Raw genomic sequence first — 15,267 nt, 5'->3', positions numbered from 1 at the left:
TTCCAGATCCCAACTCCACCACTTTATAGCCCACAAATTTGGGAGAATGTTTGGATCTGGGAATTTGGTCTGACCTGTTGTAAAAAGGTCTGGCTACAAAGTTTGGATCCAGATCCAGACTCTGTCAGTCTAAGTGCACTCGGACCGAGGATTTTGGTTCAGGCTTATCTCTGCTTCTGACTTGTCGGGTCTCCCACTCTATGTTTTGGAGCAGTTCGTGAGCCCAGAGTAGCTGTTCTTTGTTAACTGCTATATTAAAACATTTAACCACAATATGAAAAATTTGAGGTTTCATCACTGAATATTACCAAGGATTTTAGCATTGACCGTTACAAAATTACCCTTGTAGTAATCATGTTCGAACAATGAAATACTTCCTAATCAGACCAACAACTGCAGATAACTACTGTGGGCTTTGAACCAAAAACCTAACGAGTGCACTGCATGTTACAGAGTGGCAAGTAAAACCCAAACTGCTGAGTCATATCTGCCTCTTCTACAGAAATAGCACTAGAACAAAAGTGTTCAATCAGCCATTATGTCTATGTATTTTATAATATTATGATTTCGGAATGTGTATTTAAACTCTAAATGACCTTGAATAATGATGATTGTTATAGACATAAAATGTAAACCTAGAGACATGCAGATGGACATTTTGTAAGTCAGGAATAACAAAAAATATAGTTAATTTTAAGGACATTCAAGCCTGAAAGAGGCTTTCAAATATGTAAAACCTATTTTTTGTCTAAGAAAAAGTGAAGTATCACTTTAAACAGATACAGTCAGGTAATTTAGACCCAAAATTTGGGGGTTGTTCTGAAAAAAATGTTCTACAAATTTCAGAACAATTTTAATTAATTTTTCCCCAATAATTTAAGACAGTTTATTTGGATTTAAACATTTTCCTGCAGTGTTTCCAAACCAAATGAAATAACCTTGTGCTAATGAATGGGAACCAGAAAACAAAACTAATCAATAATGAACAAAAAGTGAAATGGTCTAGTTTGCTTCCATTGTCCAAGCCAGGCAAAAGACAAGCAGTTAGCAATGAGTACAACTGGTAAAAAGTAAATTAGACTTTTAAAATACTTTCAGTTTTAATAACCTGAAATGACCTTTGTAACATAGATGAAGAAATAGGTCTTAAAAATTATGATGGTTACCTAAGTTCCCTCTAAGCTGCACAGCTACCTATTAAGTATTGCGGAGGTGCTCAGGGCTGCGTTGGGGAGCGATGCCTCTCCCCAAACCCCGGACCTGCTGCGGCTCCCGTCCCAGGCCCCGACCCAGGCCAGCGCCGAATTTACCGTGGCTGGGGGACAGGTGCCCTTCCCCAGGACCTGACCAAGCCCAGCCCCAGACCTGCTGCAGCCGGGGGACAGGCGCCCCTCCCCCAGCGCGAACCTAGACCTGCCACGGCCGGGGAACAGGTGCTCTCCCCCCCAGCCCAGGTGCTGCTGAGGGGAGAGAGAGCTGGAGGGGAGTCCTCTCTCCCCACTGTAGCCCCAGGGAGCCATACTGCACCCCAAACCCCTCATCCCCAGCCCCAGAGCCCACACCCCCAGCTGGAGCCCTCACCCCCCCGCACCCCAAACCCCTGCCCCCACCCTGAGCGCGTCATCCCCAGCCCCCATCCCAGAGCCCATACCCCCAGCCAGAGGCTTCACAAACACCCCCACACCCCAACATGGGTGGGAAAAATTAGAGGGAACACCAGGATGATAGCCCTTTAACAGCTCTTCCATAGCACTGCGCTCTGTGCTTGCAGGGAATGGACTCAATGCGCCCTGTTCTCCAGTAACATTGACAGTTACGCCATCCTCCCACTCACATAAGCTTAAAGTCAATATCCTGTTTCACCCCTCTCTCATCTTGGTCTTCTCTCACCTTAACAATTGCCACCTATTCATCCTTGGCCCCCCTTCACCTCCTTTCTCTCTACTGTGCTCTATGAAAATGCTGTTGCTAGGACTGATCCACCTCTCCCACTGCTTAGTCTATCCTCTCTTCAAATCTATATGCTAGCTTTGTCTCACTTTCCATGTCAATGTTGTCCCTGCCCATATCGTTGCTTCTCATTTCTAGCTACCCTCCTCTAACTATCTATGCCTGAGTGGCTTAAGCGCCAGTGTGCACAGCACTGTGTCGGTGGGAGACACTCTCCTATAGACATAACGCAGCTACACAAGTACTCTTACAGCGGCACCACTGTATTGATTCAACGGTGCCGCTGTAAGCATGTATGTGTAGGCATGTACTGACATTAGTTTGTACTGACATTCCTAGTGTTTTTATGTAGCCTGTTGTAAAACTAGGCAAATATCTGGATGAGTTTATGTACCCCCTGGAACACCTCTGCGTACCCCATGGGGTACCCATACCCCTGGTTGAGAATCACAGATCTATACTCTTCCCAAGGCTCCCAACTAAAGACCCCATATGTATTTCCCACTCTTGTACCTTCTTCGTAGTGCCACCTCTGCCTGGAGCTCCCTCTCTTTGTGCCCTGAATGACCTCCCTTCCCCTACTAATTCCTTCACAAAAAACACATCTTCTTCGACCCCAGTGAATGTGGTTAACTTCAAGCTGTGCAGGTAATGCTTGCAGCTTCAACCCAAGTGTCTCATAGGTTTGAACAATATTGTCTTGTGTCTGGTCTAAATAAGCTTCTTGAGACAGAGATGGTGTCATCTTCTCTTTGTAGAAGAGCATAGCATACAAAATAATGGCTCATATCCTGAAGTCATTACTCAGGCAAAATCTGTTTTACCTTCAATAGGACTTTTCCTTCCTCGGGATCTGGCTTATTGAAAACTAATATTTTAAAGGGGGAGGGATAACTCAGTGGTTTGAGCATCAGCATGCTAAACCCAAGATTGTGAGTTCAACTCTTGAGGGGGCCATTTAGGGATCTTGGGGCAAAAATCTGTCTGGGGATTGGTCCTGCTTTGAGCAGGGGGGTTGGACTAAATGACCTCCTGAGGTCCCTTTCAACCCTGATATTCTGTGATCCAATCGGCCTTTGCCATCTCCAGCTTCACTGATCCTAGTTCCAGTGCTTCGTTATAAAGCCATTAGGCTGGGTTTTATAAAGGAGCCTAAGGAAGTCAGCCACTGAACTTCATTGGAATTTGAATGCCTAATTCACATAGGCTCCTTTGTAAATCCCAGCCTAGATGCTGACATTCTGGTTTGCTTCAGAGGCCCTGCAAGTCAGATTTGGGGATGATTTGCCTTGATTTGGGTTTTACATCTGAAAAACTCACACCTTGATAATTCCCAGCATTAAGAGGACAGAGGGGAAATGGAGGCTAATCCCAAGGGAAATAGAAACTATGGTCTTCATGCTTGTTTGACCTGTATTTTGCTGTGCACTGAGTCATATCCAGCTGGTACAGTTTTCCTCGTCAGCAAGGCAGTGAAATTTAAAGCTATAGCATCCAAAAGACAAAATTATTAACAGCTTAGAAATATCCAGTTGGGAGGTTTATGAAGGATTGATATGAGCAAATGTATATTGTACCAACTTTAATGTACCCAGGTAGTCTGAAAATAAGTCTTGATAATTTATCCAAAGTCCGGTAGGTAGTTTTAAAAATGTCTTGATTATATTTCCAAAATCCTCTAGGAAATCAATAAGAAAGTATTGTTCATTTGCAGATGGTTTTTCTGTTTGCAGATATTTACACTACAAGATATTTTTGGTTATAAAGGTCTAATATTGCCAGTAAACTGGTATATGTTTATATACATGACCTCTGCCAGCCAAGCACAGGTTAATAATAAAATCAGGATTTATAGTTTTGCAACAAAGGAAGACATTCTTTGAAAATGTACTAAAACATTTGGGATAATGATTTCTGGGAAAAGATTATTATGGTGTGTAGTACACCGAGTGAAAAGGAATCGCTAGTTTCTAGAAAATCCATGCTGATAAATCCTGACTTTCCTCTACATAAATAAATATTTTTGCATCAGTTTATGTAATGATTTCCTCTCTTTATGATTTTGTGATTGCTCTGTTCAATATATACTTGTAAATGCTAGAAATGAGCTTGAGACAAAACCCCAAATCCAAGTGCCCTGAACTTCAAAGCTCAGATTTTGATCTGCAGCTGCATCATACTAACATTTTATTTGAGAAGAACTGGAATGACACATCAAACACTGCTCTTACATAGGAGAGATCGTTACATTGTGATGAAAATTGCTTTCTCCTCTCCAGATCCATATCCACCAAAATAACAAGCCATTAGTTTTAGTAACTGAATCTAAGGTTGTTCCGCAGAGCAGTAACCATAGGACTACTAAGCTAGCCCTTTATAATGTCCAGGCTTGATTCTCCAGTGGACTAAGGTCCTTTTAAGTCACCCTGATAGAATAAAGGGAGCAAAGATGACCCCTTGACTATATGCACTGGAAAGGGAATCTCCCCATCTGGCATAGAGCTGGTTTAAGGCCTATACACTGACCCTGCTCTCAGTCCTCCTCCAAAGCAACAGGCCAGAGGCAAAGAGGAAATACAGCCAGAGTACAGTGCACTCCAACTATTTTCTGCTTCCCAGGGCCTATGGGGGACCATGGTCAGCCCTAACATAAATTAGCTTAGTTCTGAGGATACTGTAGTTTACACAAGGGGCTGGACAAGCCCCAGGCTTGCTTAGCGTATGGGGATTATGTGGCATAAAGCCATTTTTATTGCCCCCCACATACCCCTTTATTCATGCCCCAAGCACAGGGATAAAATGATTGAGAATCAGGTCCTCTCTCTTCATAAAAGTGCTTAACTGTAGTTATTTTATCCATGATGGTGTTGAGTTTCTTGTTAAAGTTGTGATTAGTTTCTTGGCTTGTCTGCACTTGGCGTTTCTAACGATTAGTGTAGCTATAGCTGCACTGGGGCAAACCCCTAGTGTAGACACATTACATCTGTGTAAACCACAGTTTATGCTATGCTTCTTACCCTGGGTTCAGATTGCACCAGTACAAGTGGAGTTTCATAGCAGTGAGATGCATCTCCTGTAAGGGTTTGCACTGGGGGAAGCTATATCAGTTGTAGTTTCACTGGTGACTAAAAACCTAAGTCTATACAAGGCCTAAAACATGATAACATTGTAAAAGCAAAATGAAAATGAAGTGAGATTCCTGTAAACCTAGTGCTGAGTTAATCTGGTGACTGGAGAACAGGTACTTCATCTATCAACCCCAACTTCAGCCAGGAAATAATACCACCTAGTGCTTTTCATCAGTAGTGCTTTATAAAGGAGGTAAGCATCATTTTCCCCATTTTACAGATGGGGAAATTGACACAGAGCAGTGACATGACTTGCCCAGGATTACCATATAGGCCAGTGGCCAAGCTGGGAATAGAATCAAGGTCTCCTGGGTCCCGGTCTAGTGCTTTATCCATTATGACACACATCCTAAGAGTACCTAATCAGCAATGAATTTAGAACACCACCTCTCCTTTCCACACTGGACAGCTCTCCATATAGAAGAAAATACCTCCATTGTGCCCAGATGTATGCACTGCTTGTTATTGATTGACTTGTGAGACTAATCTGTTGGATAAGCAGTAAAATTATTAACTTCTGCTTTGTCATGGGCACATGTAGGCCATACCCAATGTAAAGTTGGTTTACTTGGTTACATATTAGCAACCTAAGCAGTAACATGTCATTGACAATCATTATCAAATGTGACAATTTAGTGCAATTACAACAGCGTTCGGCCATGTCCTTAACTTCTGTGGCCATAGATTCAAATTTTTTATTACATGAAGTTAGATAAATTGCCCTTAGTCATGTTAAGTAATAATGGCCACCACCCAATAAAAGGAGTTGGAGGAGGGAGGAGTTAACAGAACAAATGTTGCTAGTAAAGATTTAATCTTTCTGTCAAATGGTTTCACATGAAATAAGAGACCTAAGCAAAGCTATTTTTAAAGAACAAGACATATCAAGATCACGGTAAGTCTGAAAGCAGCATTGCCCTGCAATGGAATGCTATTACTAAATACAAAATCATGTATTCAAGTATTCAAGCCCAGATAGACATGGCACATTGGAAGAGAAAAGGGAATACTGATCTCAATATTAAAAGCCCGAAACAAAAAGAAGGGCCAGATTCTCCAGTTCCATGTGGTTCCTTTACATAGCTCATGTGCTGAAAGGGTTCAAATTCTGGTTGTTAGTGTCTAAAGCAGAATTCCCCTCACGGAGGAGAACTCTCTGCTATCATGAATCCAGTAGAGGCAGCTCCTGCACCAGCGCCCCCCCCCACACACACACACCTCATCCCTCAGGAAGCAGTGTCACTGATGCAACAATCCTCCATTGGCATAAGATTCCTGAGATCCCCTCTAACTGATGCCGGGGCGGAACCAGGGAACCATAACCAGCTCTCTGAAAGCCCAGTGGAGTATGGACTTGGGGGAGAATTAAGCACAAAATCTTTAAGTCCAGCAAGTTAGAATTATGAAGACACTGTGGCCCAAAATCTGTGGCCCTCAGTCATGTCTCCCATTGAAGTCACATTTGTGGCTTGACTAGTTTGCTTTTTCAGCAGTCATCCAAGTTTTTATATTACCCTCATCATCATAGGAAGAATCACTTGCAGATTTTAAAGAGGTATCAAACACTAGTAGATCCAGTTGTCTGTATGTTGATGTCCATTGATGAATTACCCAGTGAAGACTTTGATGTCCTTCAAGTGTATCTTATTTACTTACTCTTCCTTCAACAAGAGAATCTGGTGTAGAATATGCATTGCAATGTACTACATACATACCTCTATAACTGTAACTAACCAATGCTTGTCCCCTTTCTAAGACTATTTTTCCTTGTGAATGCTTTAATAAGAGGCTGTCTGTTAAAAAAAATATAGGAAATCATCAAATAGCATTCAAAAAGTGCAACTTTTAGATAGTGTGTTGGAGAAACCTTTGAGAAAGTGAATGACTGAGGTGTTCTTCTCCAAACCAAAGTTACTATTTTATTCACTAGTTCCTTCCCCCACAATTATTTTTCCTAGATCGCCCCGGTTTGTTGAATGTGAAGCCCATTGAAGATATACAAGACAATTTGCTGCAAGCTTTGGAGCTCCAACTAAAGCTGAATCACCCAGAATCATCACAGCTGTTTGCAAAGTTGCTTCAGAAAATGACGGACCTCAGACAGATTGTAACAGAACATGTGCAGCTGTTGCAAATAATAAAGAAAACGGAGACAGATATGAGTCTTCATCCACTCCTACAAGAAATCTACAAAGACTTGTATTAATGACCACAAAAATTCTAATCCGCTGACATAATGTACGTTCTTCAAATTGCACTATTTCTTTGAGGGAAAACATTACATACCTAAGAAATTACTGTGAAATACCATTTAAAAAAGAGAGAAAGCTTTAGTATAGTAGATGTATTTTATGCATATTGTTTATAAAGACACATTTACAATTTACTTTTAATATTAAAAATGTCTATATCATGAAATTGTTGGCAGTATTTTCAGAATTAATTTTTTAACTATCTTATTTCTTAAACAAAATTGCTTGTCCAATATGTTTAAAACGTCATTGAAGTTGGTTAACCGTGCAGTTAAATTTTCAACTTAAAAATAAAAGTCTTCTTCCTCAAACATGTCTAGAGGAAATCCAAGATACTACATCTGGTTCTATAAGTGAAACTCAAAAGTTAGCAACAAAAACAATGATTGAATCTCAGGTTATTGCAATTTTTCATGAGAACTCAAAAGACTATAGTTATACATACTGGGCCTGATTACATCTGGACCCACTTTAAGACTCTTACACTGCCATCTCCAAATGTAAGTGACATCAGGAAATCACCAGCAGTTTACGCCATTTTTAGGAACAAGAAGCCTTTTTAGTTAACTTAGTCCAAGAGCAGTCTATGCTATGCAACTGGGGCTGAGACTTATTTCACATTATGCACCATCATCAAGCAGCATATTCAGCTCAACGTGCTATGTAAAATAGAAATAAAGTAACTTTTATGAACATCAAGCAGGGTTTGGATTTGTTCTTCAAGTCATAAACCCACAATATAATCTCCCATTGTGTTAGTTTGTCTTTCAGATGTCAGTGTTTCTTGTTGGGAACATGGAAGTTTTGAGCTGCTCATTACTCATTCATTTTGTTGTGTGTTGTCCCCAACATGTTAGGTAAGAATACACTGAGGACCAAATTCAGAGGCTAGTTTGATAGAATCTAAGGGAAGCTGCAGTAACTTGCACCTTCTTTTAGTACTTTTGCATTGAATTCACACTCCCTTAGAGTCAGGCCCAGGAATCAACATACACCCTTAAATGCCATCTGTGACATTGGTCCACAGAGGGAGTCTAGTTGATGTAAGTCTCACTGAGGGGCCAAAAGACTAGAGAGGGATGTTGCAAAAAGAGCAACTAACCAGAAGGCATATGGTAAAATAGGGAGTCGACACCAAGTGAGAATCCCTTGTTGTTTTTATTTATATATCACAAAGTATGCCTTAAACTTAGTGAGCCAAGTTCAGAGGTGATGTGTAAGTGGACCAGGAGGGGGGTATAAGTTTGTGTGTGAGTCTTCAGAGTCTAGGCCAGATCTTTACTCATGGGTGAGTTTATTAATGTCATGACTGTTCATGTTATGGGAATGAATAATCCAACAAAAAGGAAAAGAGTATTCTGCTCGCTGACAAAGAATTTTCTGAGTATAATCTATTTATAGGAAACACACTTGAAGAAAAATTATGATAAACACCTGAATACATCTTGGACTCAGCTACCATATCTCTCTCCAGGCCAATCTAATAAAAGAGCAGGGTGGTAATACTTTTTGCTTTTATTGTTTCAGTACAATTTATAAATACAGCAGGCAGATATATTTTAATTCAGAGGTTCTTGAAAAGTAAACTTCTCATCTTGGCCAATGCATATGCTCCAAATCACAGGCAAGCTTTTTTTTAAATCAGTTTTTTAGTGACTTGGGAAGTTTTATGGAAGGGGATATAATTCTAGGGGGGATTTTAATAAGGTGCTTAATTCCATTTTGGATCAATTGTATGTACACAGAGGTGTTGGGGAAGAGCAAGTGCAAATTTGTTGCATCACTTAGAAAATGAGGATCTGGGGGATGTCTGTTGGGAAATGAATCTGGATGTCAGGAACTATACATATTATTCTGCTACTCGTGGATCTTATTCCAGGATTGATATGATTTTCATTTCTAGGGTTTTGGCTAATTTGGTCAAAAAAGCTAATCTGGGAGTTATAACTTGGTCTGATCATTCTGCTGCAAGATTGGAACTCAGTAGAAAAACAAAGGATCTGGTGGTTGAATGGAGCCTTGTTGTATCACCCCCTTATAACCATAAACTGGAAAAAAAATCAGTACTATATAAAATAAAATGATATGAGGGTTCTCTGAGATGCTGGAAAAGCAGTAATGAAGGGAATACCTATAAATAAAATATACCTCAAAAAGATGAGCGCTCTTGAAGAAGATACTTTAGTTAAATAACTTTCTTTTCTGGAAGGAGACATAACTCTATAGGATCTAAAAAAATGTATAAGAAAATAATTGAAATTAGAGGGAAGATAAAACTGTTACAAACAGGTAAGGCTGAGCAAACATTTAGCTATATTAAACAAAAATATTATGAAAAGGGCAATAAAGCTAATAGGCTTTTAGACAGAAAGTTAAAACAGAAACAGGATACATCAGCCATCCTTCTGATTAGAAATAAAAAGGGATATTTAGTAACTGGCATCAGACAGTTTTCTGAAATGTTTGCTAACTTTTTTCTATACTTTGTATACTTCAGAACATCCAAATCCTGAATTTATAAATAGAGATTTGAGAAATATAAAAATCCTCAGGTCTCAGAGGATGATGTGGCAGCTCTTCATAGGCAAATTACTGCAGAGGAAGCTGAAGATGTAGTTAAGAATTTAAAATCCAAGAAAGCTCCAGGTCCCATTCTGGGGAGTATTATAGAGCTCTGAACAAGTGTTGGTCCCTATTTTAACTGAATTGTTTCATGGCATATTACAGAGGAGTGAGATTCCAGATTCACGAAAAGAGGCAAAAATTGTAATCATTCTAAAAGAAAGAAAAGATCTTACCAATTGTGCATCATACAGACCTATTTCTTTAATTAATGTGAATTCTAAAATTTAAGCCAAGGTGCTAGCAAACAGATTAAGTGTCATCTTGTCCAAATGTGTTCACTCAGACCAGTCTGGATTCACTGTTGGCAGGCATCTATCTGATACTATCAAAAGAACTCTGAATTAGATCTATAATGTTAATTCTAGCAATTCTTCCTGTGTGCTGCTTTCTTTGGATACTGAGAAAGCCTTTGACTAGCTGTAGTGGGAATACCTCAGAAAGATTTTGGAAAGATTTGGTTTTGAAAATCAGTTTTTATAGGGGCATATTGATCCTCTATACTCATCCTTGAGCGTCTGTTTTGGTTAATAGTCATCAATCCCCTCCTTTTAATTTGTCTAGGAGTATGAGATAGGGTTGCCCGTTATTCCCCCTGCTGTTTGCTTTGGCAATGAAACTATTTACAATAAACGTGAGAAATAGCCTCTTGGAAAAGGGCATCAAAATGTTTTGCGGATTAGAACACAAATAGCTTTGTGTGCTGACAATGTCTTATTATATTTGCAGGATCCAGAAAACTTATTAAAAATTATAAAACAGTTGATTTTAGAACTTGGACAGGTATTAGGTTTCCAAATAAACTATGATAAATCTGAAATTTTAGGAATGAATATTCCTGAAAGGGTCAAAATAACCTGTTGTTAGCTACATAAATTTAAATGGATAAAGGAATCTTTAAAATATTTAGGAATAAGTATCGTGGAGAAACATAAATCTTTTTAAGGCAAATTACCCTCCAGTGTGGAGTAAAATAATAAAAGACTTATATGAATGGAACAAATATTACATTTCTTGGTGAGGTAGGGTAGCCTTGATAAAGATGAAGGTCCTTCTAAAGTTGTTGTTTTTGTTTCAGTGCAACCCTATAGCTATAGCTGGTATGGCATTAAAAACGTGGTAGAATGAGCTATTAAAATTCATATGGAAAACATAAAAAACAAAGGGTGAGTTCTAAAGTTCTGCATAAGCCTATAAAAGCAGAATGGATTAGCTTTCCCTAACTAGGTTTATTACTATTATTATTATAATTTTATTTTATCATGCATCACAATTAAAATATGTGATCAATTGGGTTAAAAATAGACCATACAAACACTCAGTAAAACTCAAACAAGACTGGAGCCCAAATTTAGCTATTCATAGTAATTGTTGGGTTAAAAAGAAATTTACATCACCAAAATCATTCATCCAGATCACCTTAGCAGCTTTGGACAAATTTTCCCATTGATGAGTCCCTCTCCCTTAGCTACTTTCATTAATCATCAGAATTTTATCCCTAGGAATTATCAAAGTGACTATTCATTCTGGGTAAGAGCTGACATTACTCAATTCGGATAGCTGTTCCTGGTTTCGTATTTGAATCATACCAAGATATATGTAGTAATAAAAATAATTTCAAGATCCCATATTTTCAATATTTACAAGTCAAACATTTTATTGTGAAATCTGAATATACTTCTAACCACATTTGAGGAGTTGACCCAGGAGCAAGCTAGAACAACTTCTAAGGGCTTGTCTTCACTACAAGGGTAAATTGACTTAAATTATACTACTCCAGCTATGTGAATAACGTAGCTGGAGTTGACGTAGCTTAGGTCAACTTACCGCAGTGTCTTCACTGCACAGCGTCGATGGGAGACACTCGCTGGTCGACTCTTCTCGGAGAGCTGGATTAACAGGGTCGACCGGAGAGCGCTCTGCCGTCGATTTAGCAGGTCTTCACTAGACCTGCTAGATCAATCCCTGCTGCATCAATTGCAGCAGCATCAGTCTCACCATAGTGAAGACCAGCCCTGACATATATACAATTTTGATTGAAAAAGATGTTGATAAGAAAACAACCCAGATGAAAAGATGGGAGAGGGATCTGGACAAATAAATTAATCTAGATGAGTGAGTCTCTATAAGGGGAAGGGAATATACATCTTCAATTTTTGTAGTTCATAAATAATTTTTTTATAAATTATAAATTACTTTATAAATGCCATTTTACTCCAGTTAAGATCCATCATATTTTTGCTACTACAGAGGGGCTCTGTTGGAGGGGTTGCAGGGAAAAGGGGCATACTTGCATATGAGGTGTCTGAATCCAGGAATTAGACCGTTTTGAGAGAAAATTATTGGAGAGTCATCTTATGAAAAATGCTAGCTTCCTAAAGATCACCAGACCTGCTTATTTAATGCTCCAGTAAAGGATCTGCATTTTAAATAGAACAACAAATACATTTCTTTTTTATTGTTAGCTAGACTGTGTATTGCACAGTACTGGGAAAATGTGACCCCTCCTCCTATGGAATTGTGGTATAGTAAAATACAGACTGTTCATGTAAGGGAAAAGCTTTCACACCAAATACATGAGTGGTTTTCAAACTTTTATATTGGTGACCCCTGAATTGGTGGCCTCTGAATGCGACCCTCCCCCTTATAAATTCAAAACACCTTTCTATATATTTAACACCATTATAAATCCTGGAGACAAAGCAATGTTTGGTGTGGAGACTGACAGCTCACAACTCCCCATGTAAGAACATAAGAATGGCCCTACTGTGTCAGACCAAAGGTCCATCTAGCCCAGTATCCTGTCTTCCAACAGTGGCCAGTGCCAAGTACCCCAGAGGGAATGAACAGAACAGGTAATCATCAAGTGATCCATCCCCTGTCGCTCATTCCCAGCTTCTGGAAAACAGAGGCTAGAGCTTCTGGCAAACAGAGACTAGTCCCATCCCCCAGTTTGAGAACCCCTGAAATACATACACAAAAGAAGTCCCAAAAAGAGGATAGATATTTAGAAATTTGGTCATTCTTTCTCACATACTCAGAAGAGGAGGTCTCCTCAGCCAGCAAGACAGAATCTTTAACTGTGTTCTTGAAATATTAACCTAATCCTGAACAAGTAATGTACGATGTAGTATGTTAATGTTTTATTGCAACTTGGCCTTGCTTAAAAGTTTTTTTTTTTTTTAAATCTAAGCCAGATCTTCAGCTGGTGTGAATTAGCAGTACTCCAGATATTTCTCTAAGACTCTAAACTGGTATAATTTACATGATGAAGGGGCTGCAAGAATATGTAAATTAGAGCAGTTCAGAGTTCCTTAAAGTCATGGCCCAATCTTGAAAATACTTCCTACCAGCCCCAGTGCTTACTAATGTGGCAGCTATTGGACTATAGCTGGTAGTAAGAATTATGTCCAGCAGGAAGTGCTTGCAGATTTGGATCCTTAGGCTTGTAAATTTGGCCTGAGTGTTAAAATTCACTGATGAGATTGCAAACTCAGTACGAGGTATTGATCAGCTTTGATCTCCACAACTGGAAACAAAATCATCCCTGGTGATTTAAATGTGACTGCCATAAATCAAATGGAATAGCACAAGGGGATTTATGATGACAGTGCTAGCTGTTCCCTGCACTGTTCACACCAGGAACATGGTGTTTACTGAGCAGCAGGTTCTAACAGGAATTATATGTTCACCAATTTGTGGCTGTTAAAATTCAAAAGGGAGTTGTGATGGGATGTCCATCCCATACAAGGCCTGAATGGGTTAAGATGGCTAGGAGGGCCAATGAACTGCCCAGGCTGCACTTGGAGGAGGAGCCAAGGAGCAGAGATTAATTAGACAAGGCTCAGCTGGACAGGAATAGGTGGGGTCTGTATAAAGCCCAGGAGCTGAAAGCAGCTAGGGGCAGCAGTTTGCAGGTAGCCTACGGTTACTCCCTGGGAGAAGGGAGTTTGGGCCAACAAACCCAGAGAAAGGGGGAGAGTGAGAGAGGTAGGAAAGGTTCAGGAGAAAAGCAGCAAGGTATGGAGTAGAGCAGATCTTGGTTGCCTATGGGAGGGCCTCTGAGCTAGAACTTAGATTAGAGGGTGAGCACTGGAGGAGTGGCATGGTCAAAGCAGTGAAGGGAAGACTGCCATTTTGTATAGTGGGCCTTTGATACTTCTGGAAGGGGAGACATGCATCGTGACCTGGCCAGAGCGCCAAGTCATGAAGAAGGAACATCTGGAGTTGCAGAGGATGCAAGAGGATGATAGGAGAAACACATCCAAAGGGGGGCGCAAAGCCCTGCCAGAGTTAATCCCCAGAGGCACCAGGATGAGATGCCAGTAGTGGTGAATTAACCCTTTCACTGGAATATTCCATTTTTTAAATTGTTTTTCATTGGATGTTTGCTATTTGAAATTTACCTTGTATCACTATAGTGGGAAAACCTCTTTGATCCAAGAATTCATCCCTTCCTGTAGGAGGACATCACATATTAACTGATACAATAGTGGATCTCAGCTAAAAGGCCTCAGACTATATACTTCCCATAAATAATGACACACAGCACAAATTATGGATCTGAAACTGCATTTCTTGTGCAATCCAACCTGATTTCAAAAGGAGTTAGAGGTGTTTGAGTAATGCAAGATCAGTTCTGTCATAAAGAACAACTCTAGGGAAAGTACATAAATAGGCAAAACTGAAACACTATCTGAAAAAAAAACAGTGGAAGAGATGCATTGAAAACAAAATTAAGGTTATGGCTTTGTTACAGGAAAAACACTTGTGTAACCAAAAGCACATTAACTCACATAGCTTCATTTTACTTTATTGCAAATTGGAACGTTTAAGGAAAGTAGTAGTTTACCAGTGGCACTGTTTGAGTAGTTCAGTGTAATATGGATATACAGTACATACATTTTATAGCTGTCCAAAAAGTTTTTTTCAAGCAGTGGGACATATTAATGTTTATGTTAATTATTAGCCATGAAAATGTTCTGATTCTAAACAGTTACATCGTGATTAGGAAACTTTGCCTAAAATACTTTTCTACAGGGATAGGTCTTATGGGAAAAGTGTTCATTTAATGGACAACTGCTATGTACTAATTTAGAATAAATGACTGTAGTGAGGATATGAAAATGTTTTCTCAAAAAATAATGTTTTCTCTTGTGAATTATACTTATAATTTTGGTCTAACTTTAAATATTTTCTGTTTCTGTGGGGTTTTATACATTAAAGATAAGAAACTTACTAACAGCAGTTTGTAAGTAGGTTGTGATAGATTCAGAATTTCCAAAGCTTTGGTGAGTGAGAATCTCCCAAACCAT

General features: G+C 39.4%; 1 protein-coding gene across 2 annotated transcripts in view; it reads left to right on the top strand.

Annotated features, from left to right (window-relative positions):
* Positions 1-8,015, top strand: part of PPARG (peroxisome proliferator activated receptor gamma) — a 108,328-nt gene extending 100,313 nt beyond the window's left edge. For both annotated transcript variants that reach the window (XM_034777142.1, XM_034777141.1), the window contains one exon: positions 7,037-8,015. In XM_034777142.1, coding sequence (XP_034633033.1) covers positions 7,037-7,284 — 248 coding nt within the window. In that variant the 3' untranslated portion in view covers positions 7,285-8,015. The remainder of the gene's footprint in view (positions 1-7,036) is intronic.
* The last annotated feature ends 7,252 nt before the right edge of the window (positions 8,016-15,267 follow it).

This window comes from Trachemys scripta, chromosome 7, assembly GCF_013100865.1.
Source record: "Trachemys scripta elegans isolate TJP31775 chromosome 7, CAS_Tse_1.0, whole genome shotgun sequence".
Taxonomy (NCBI): domain Eukaryota; kingdom Metazoa; phylum Chordata; order Testudines; family Emydidae; genus Trachemys; species Trachemys scripta.
This window is presented reverse-complemented; position numbering and strand designations above follow the sequence as displayed.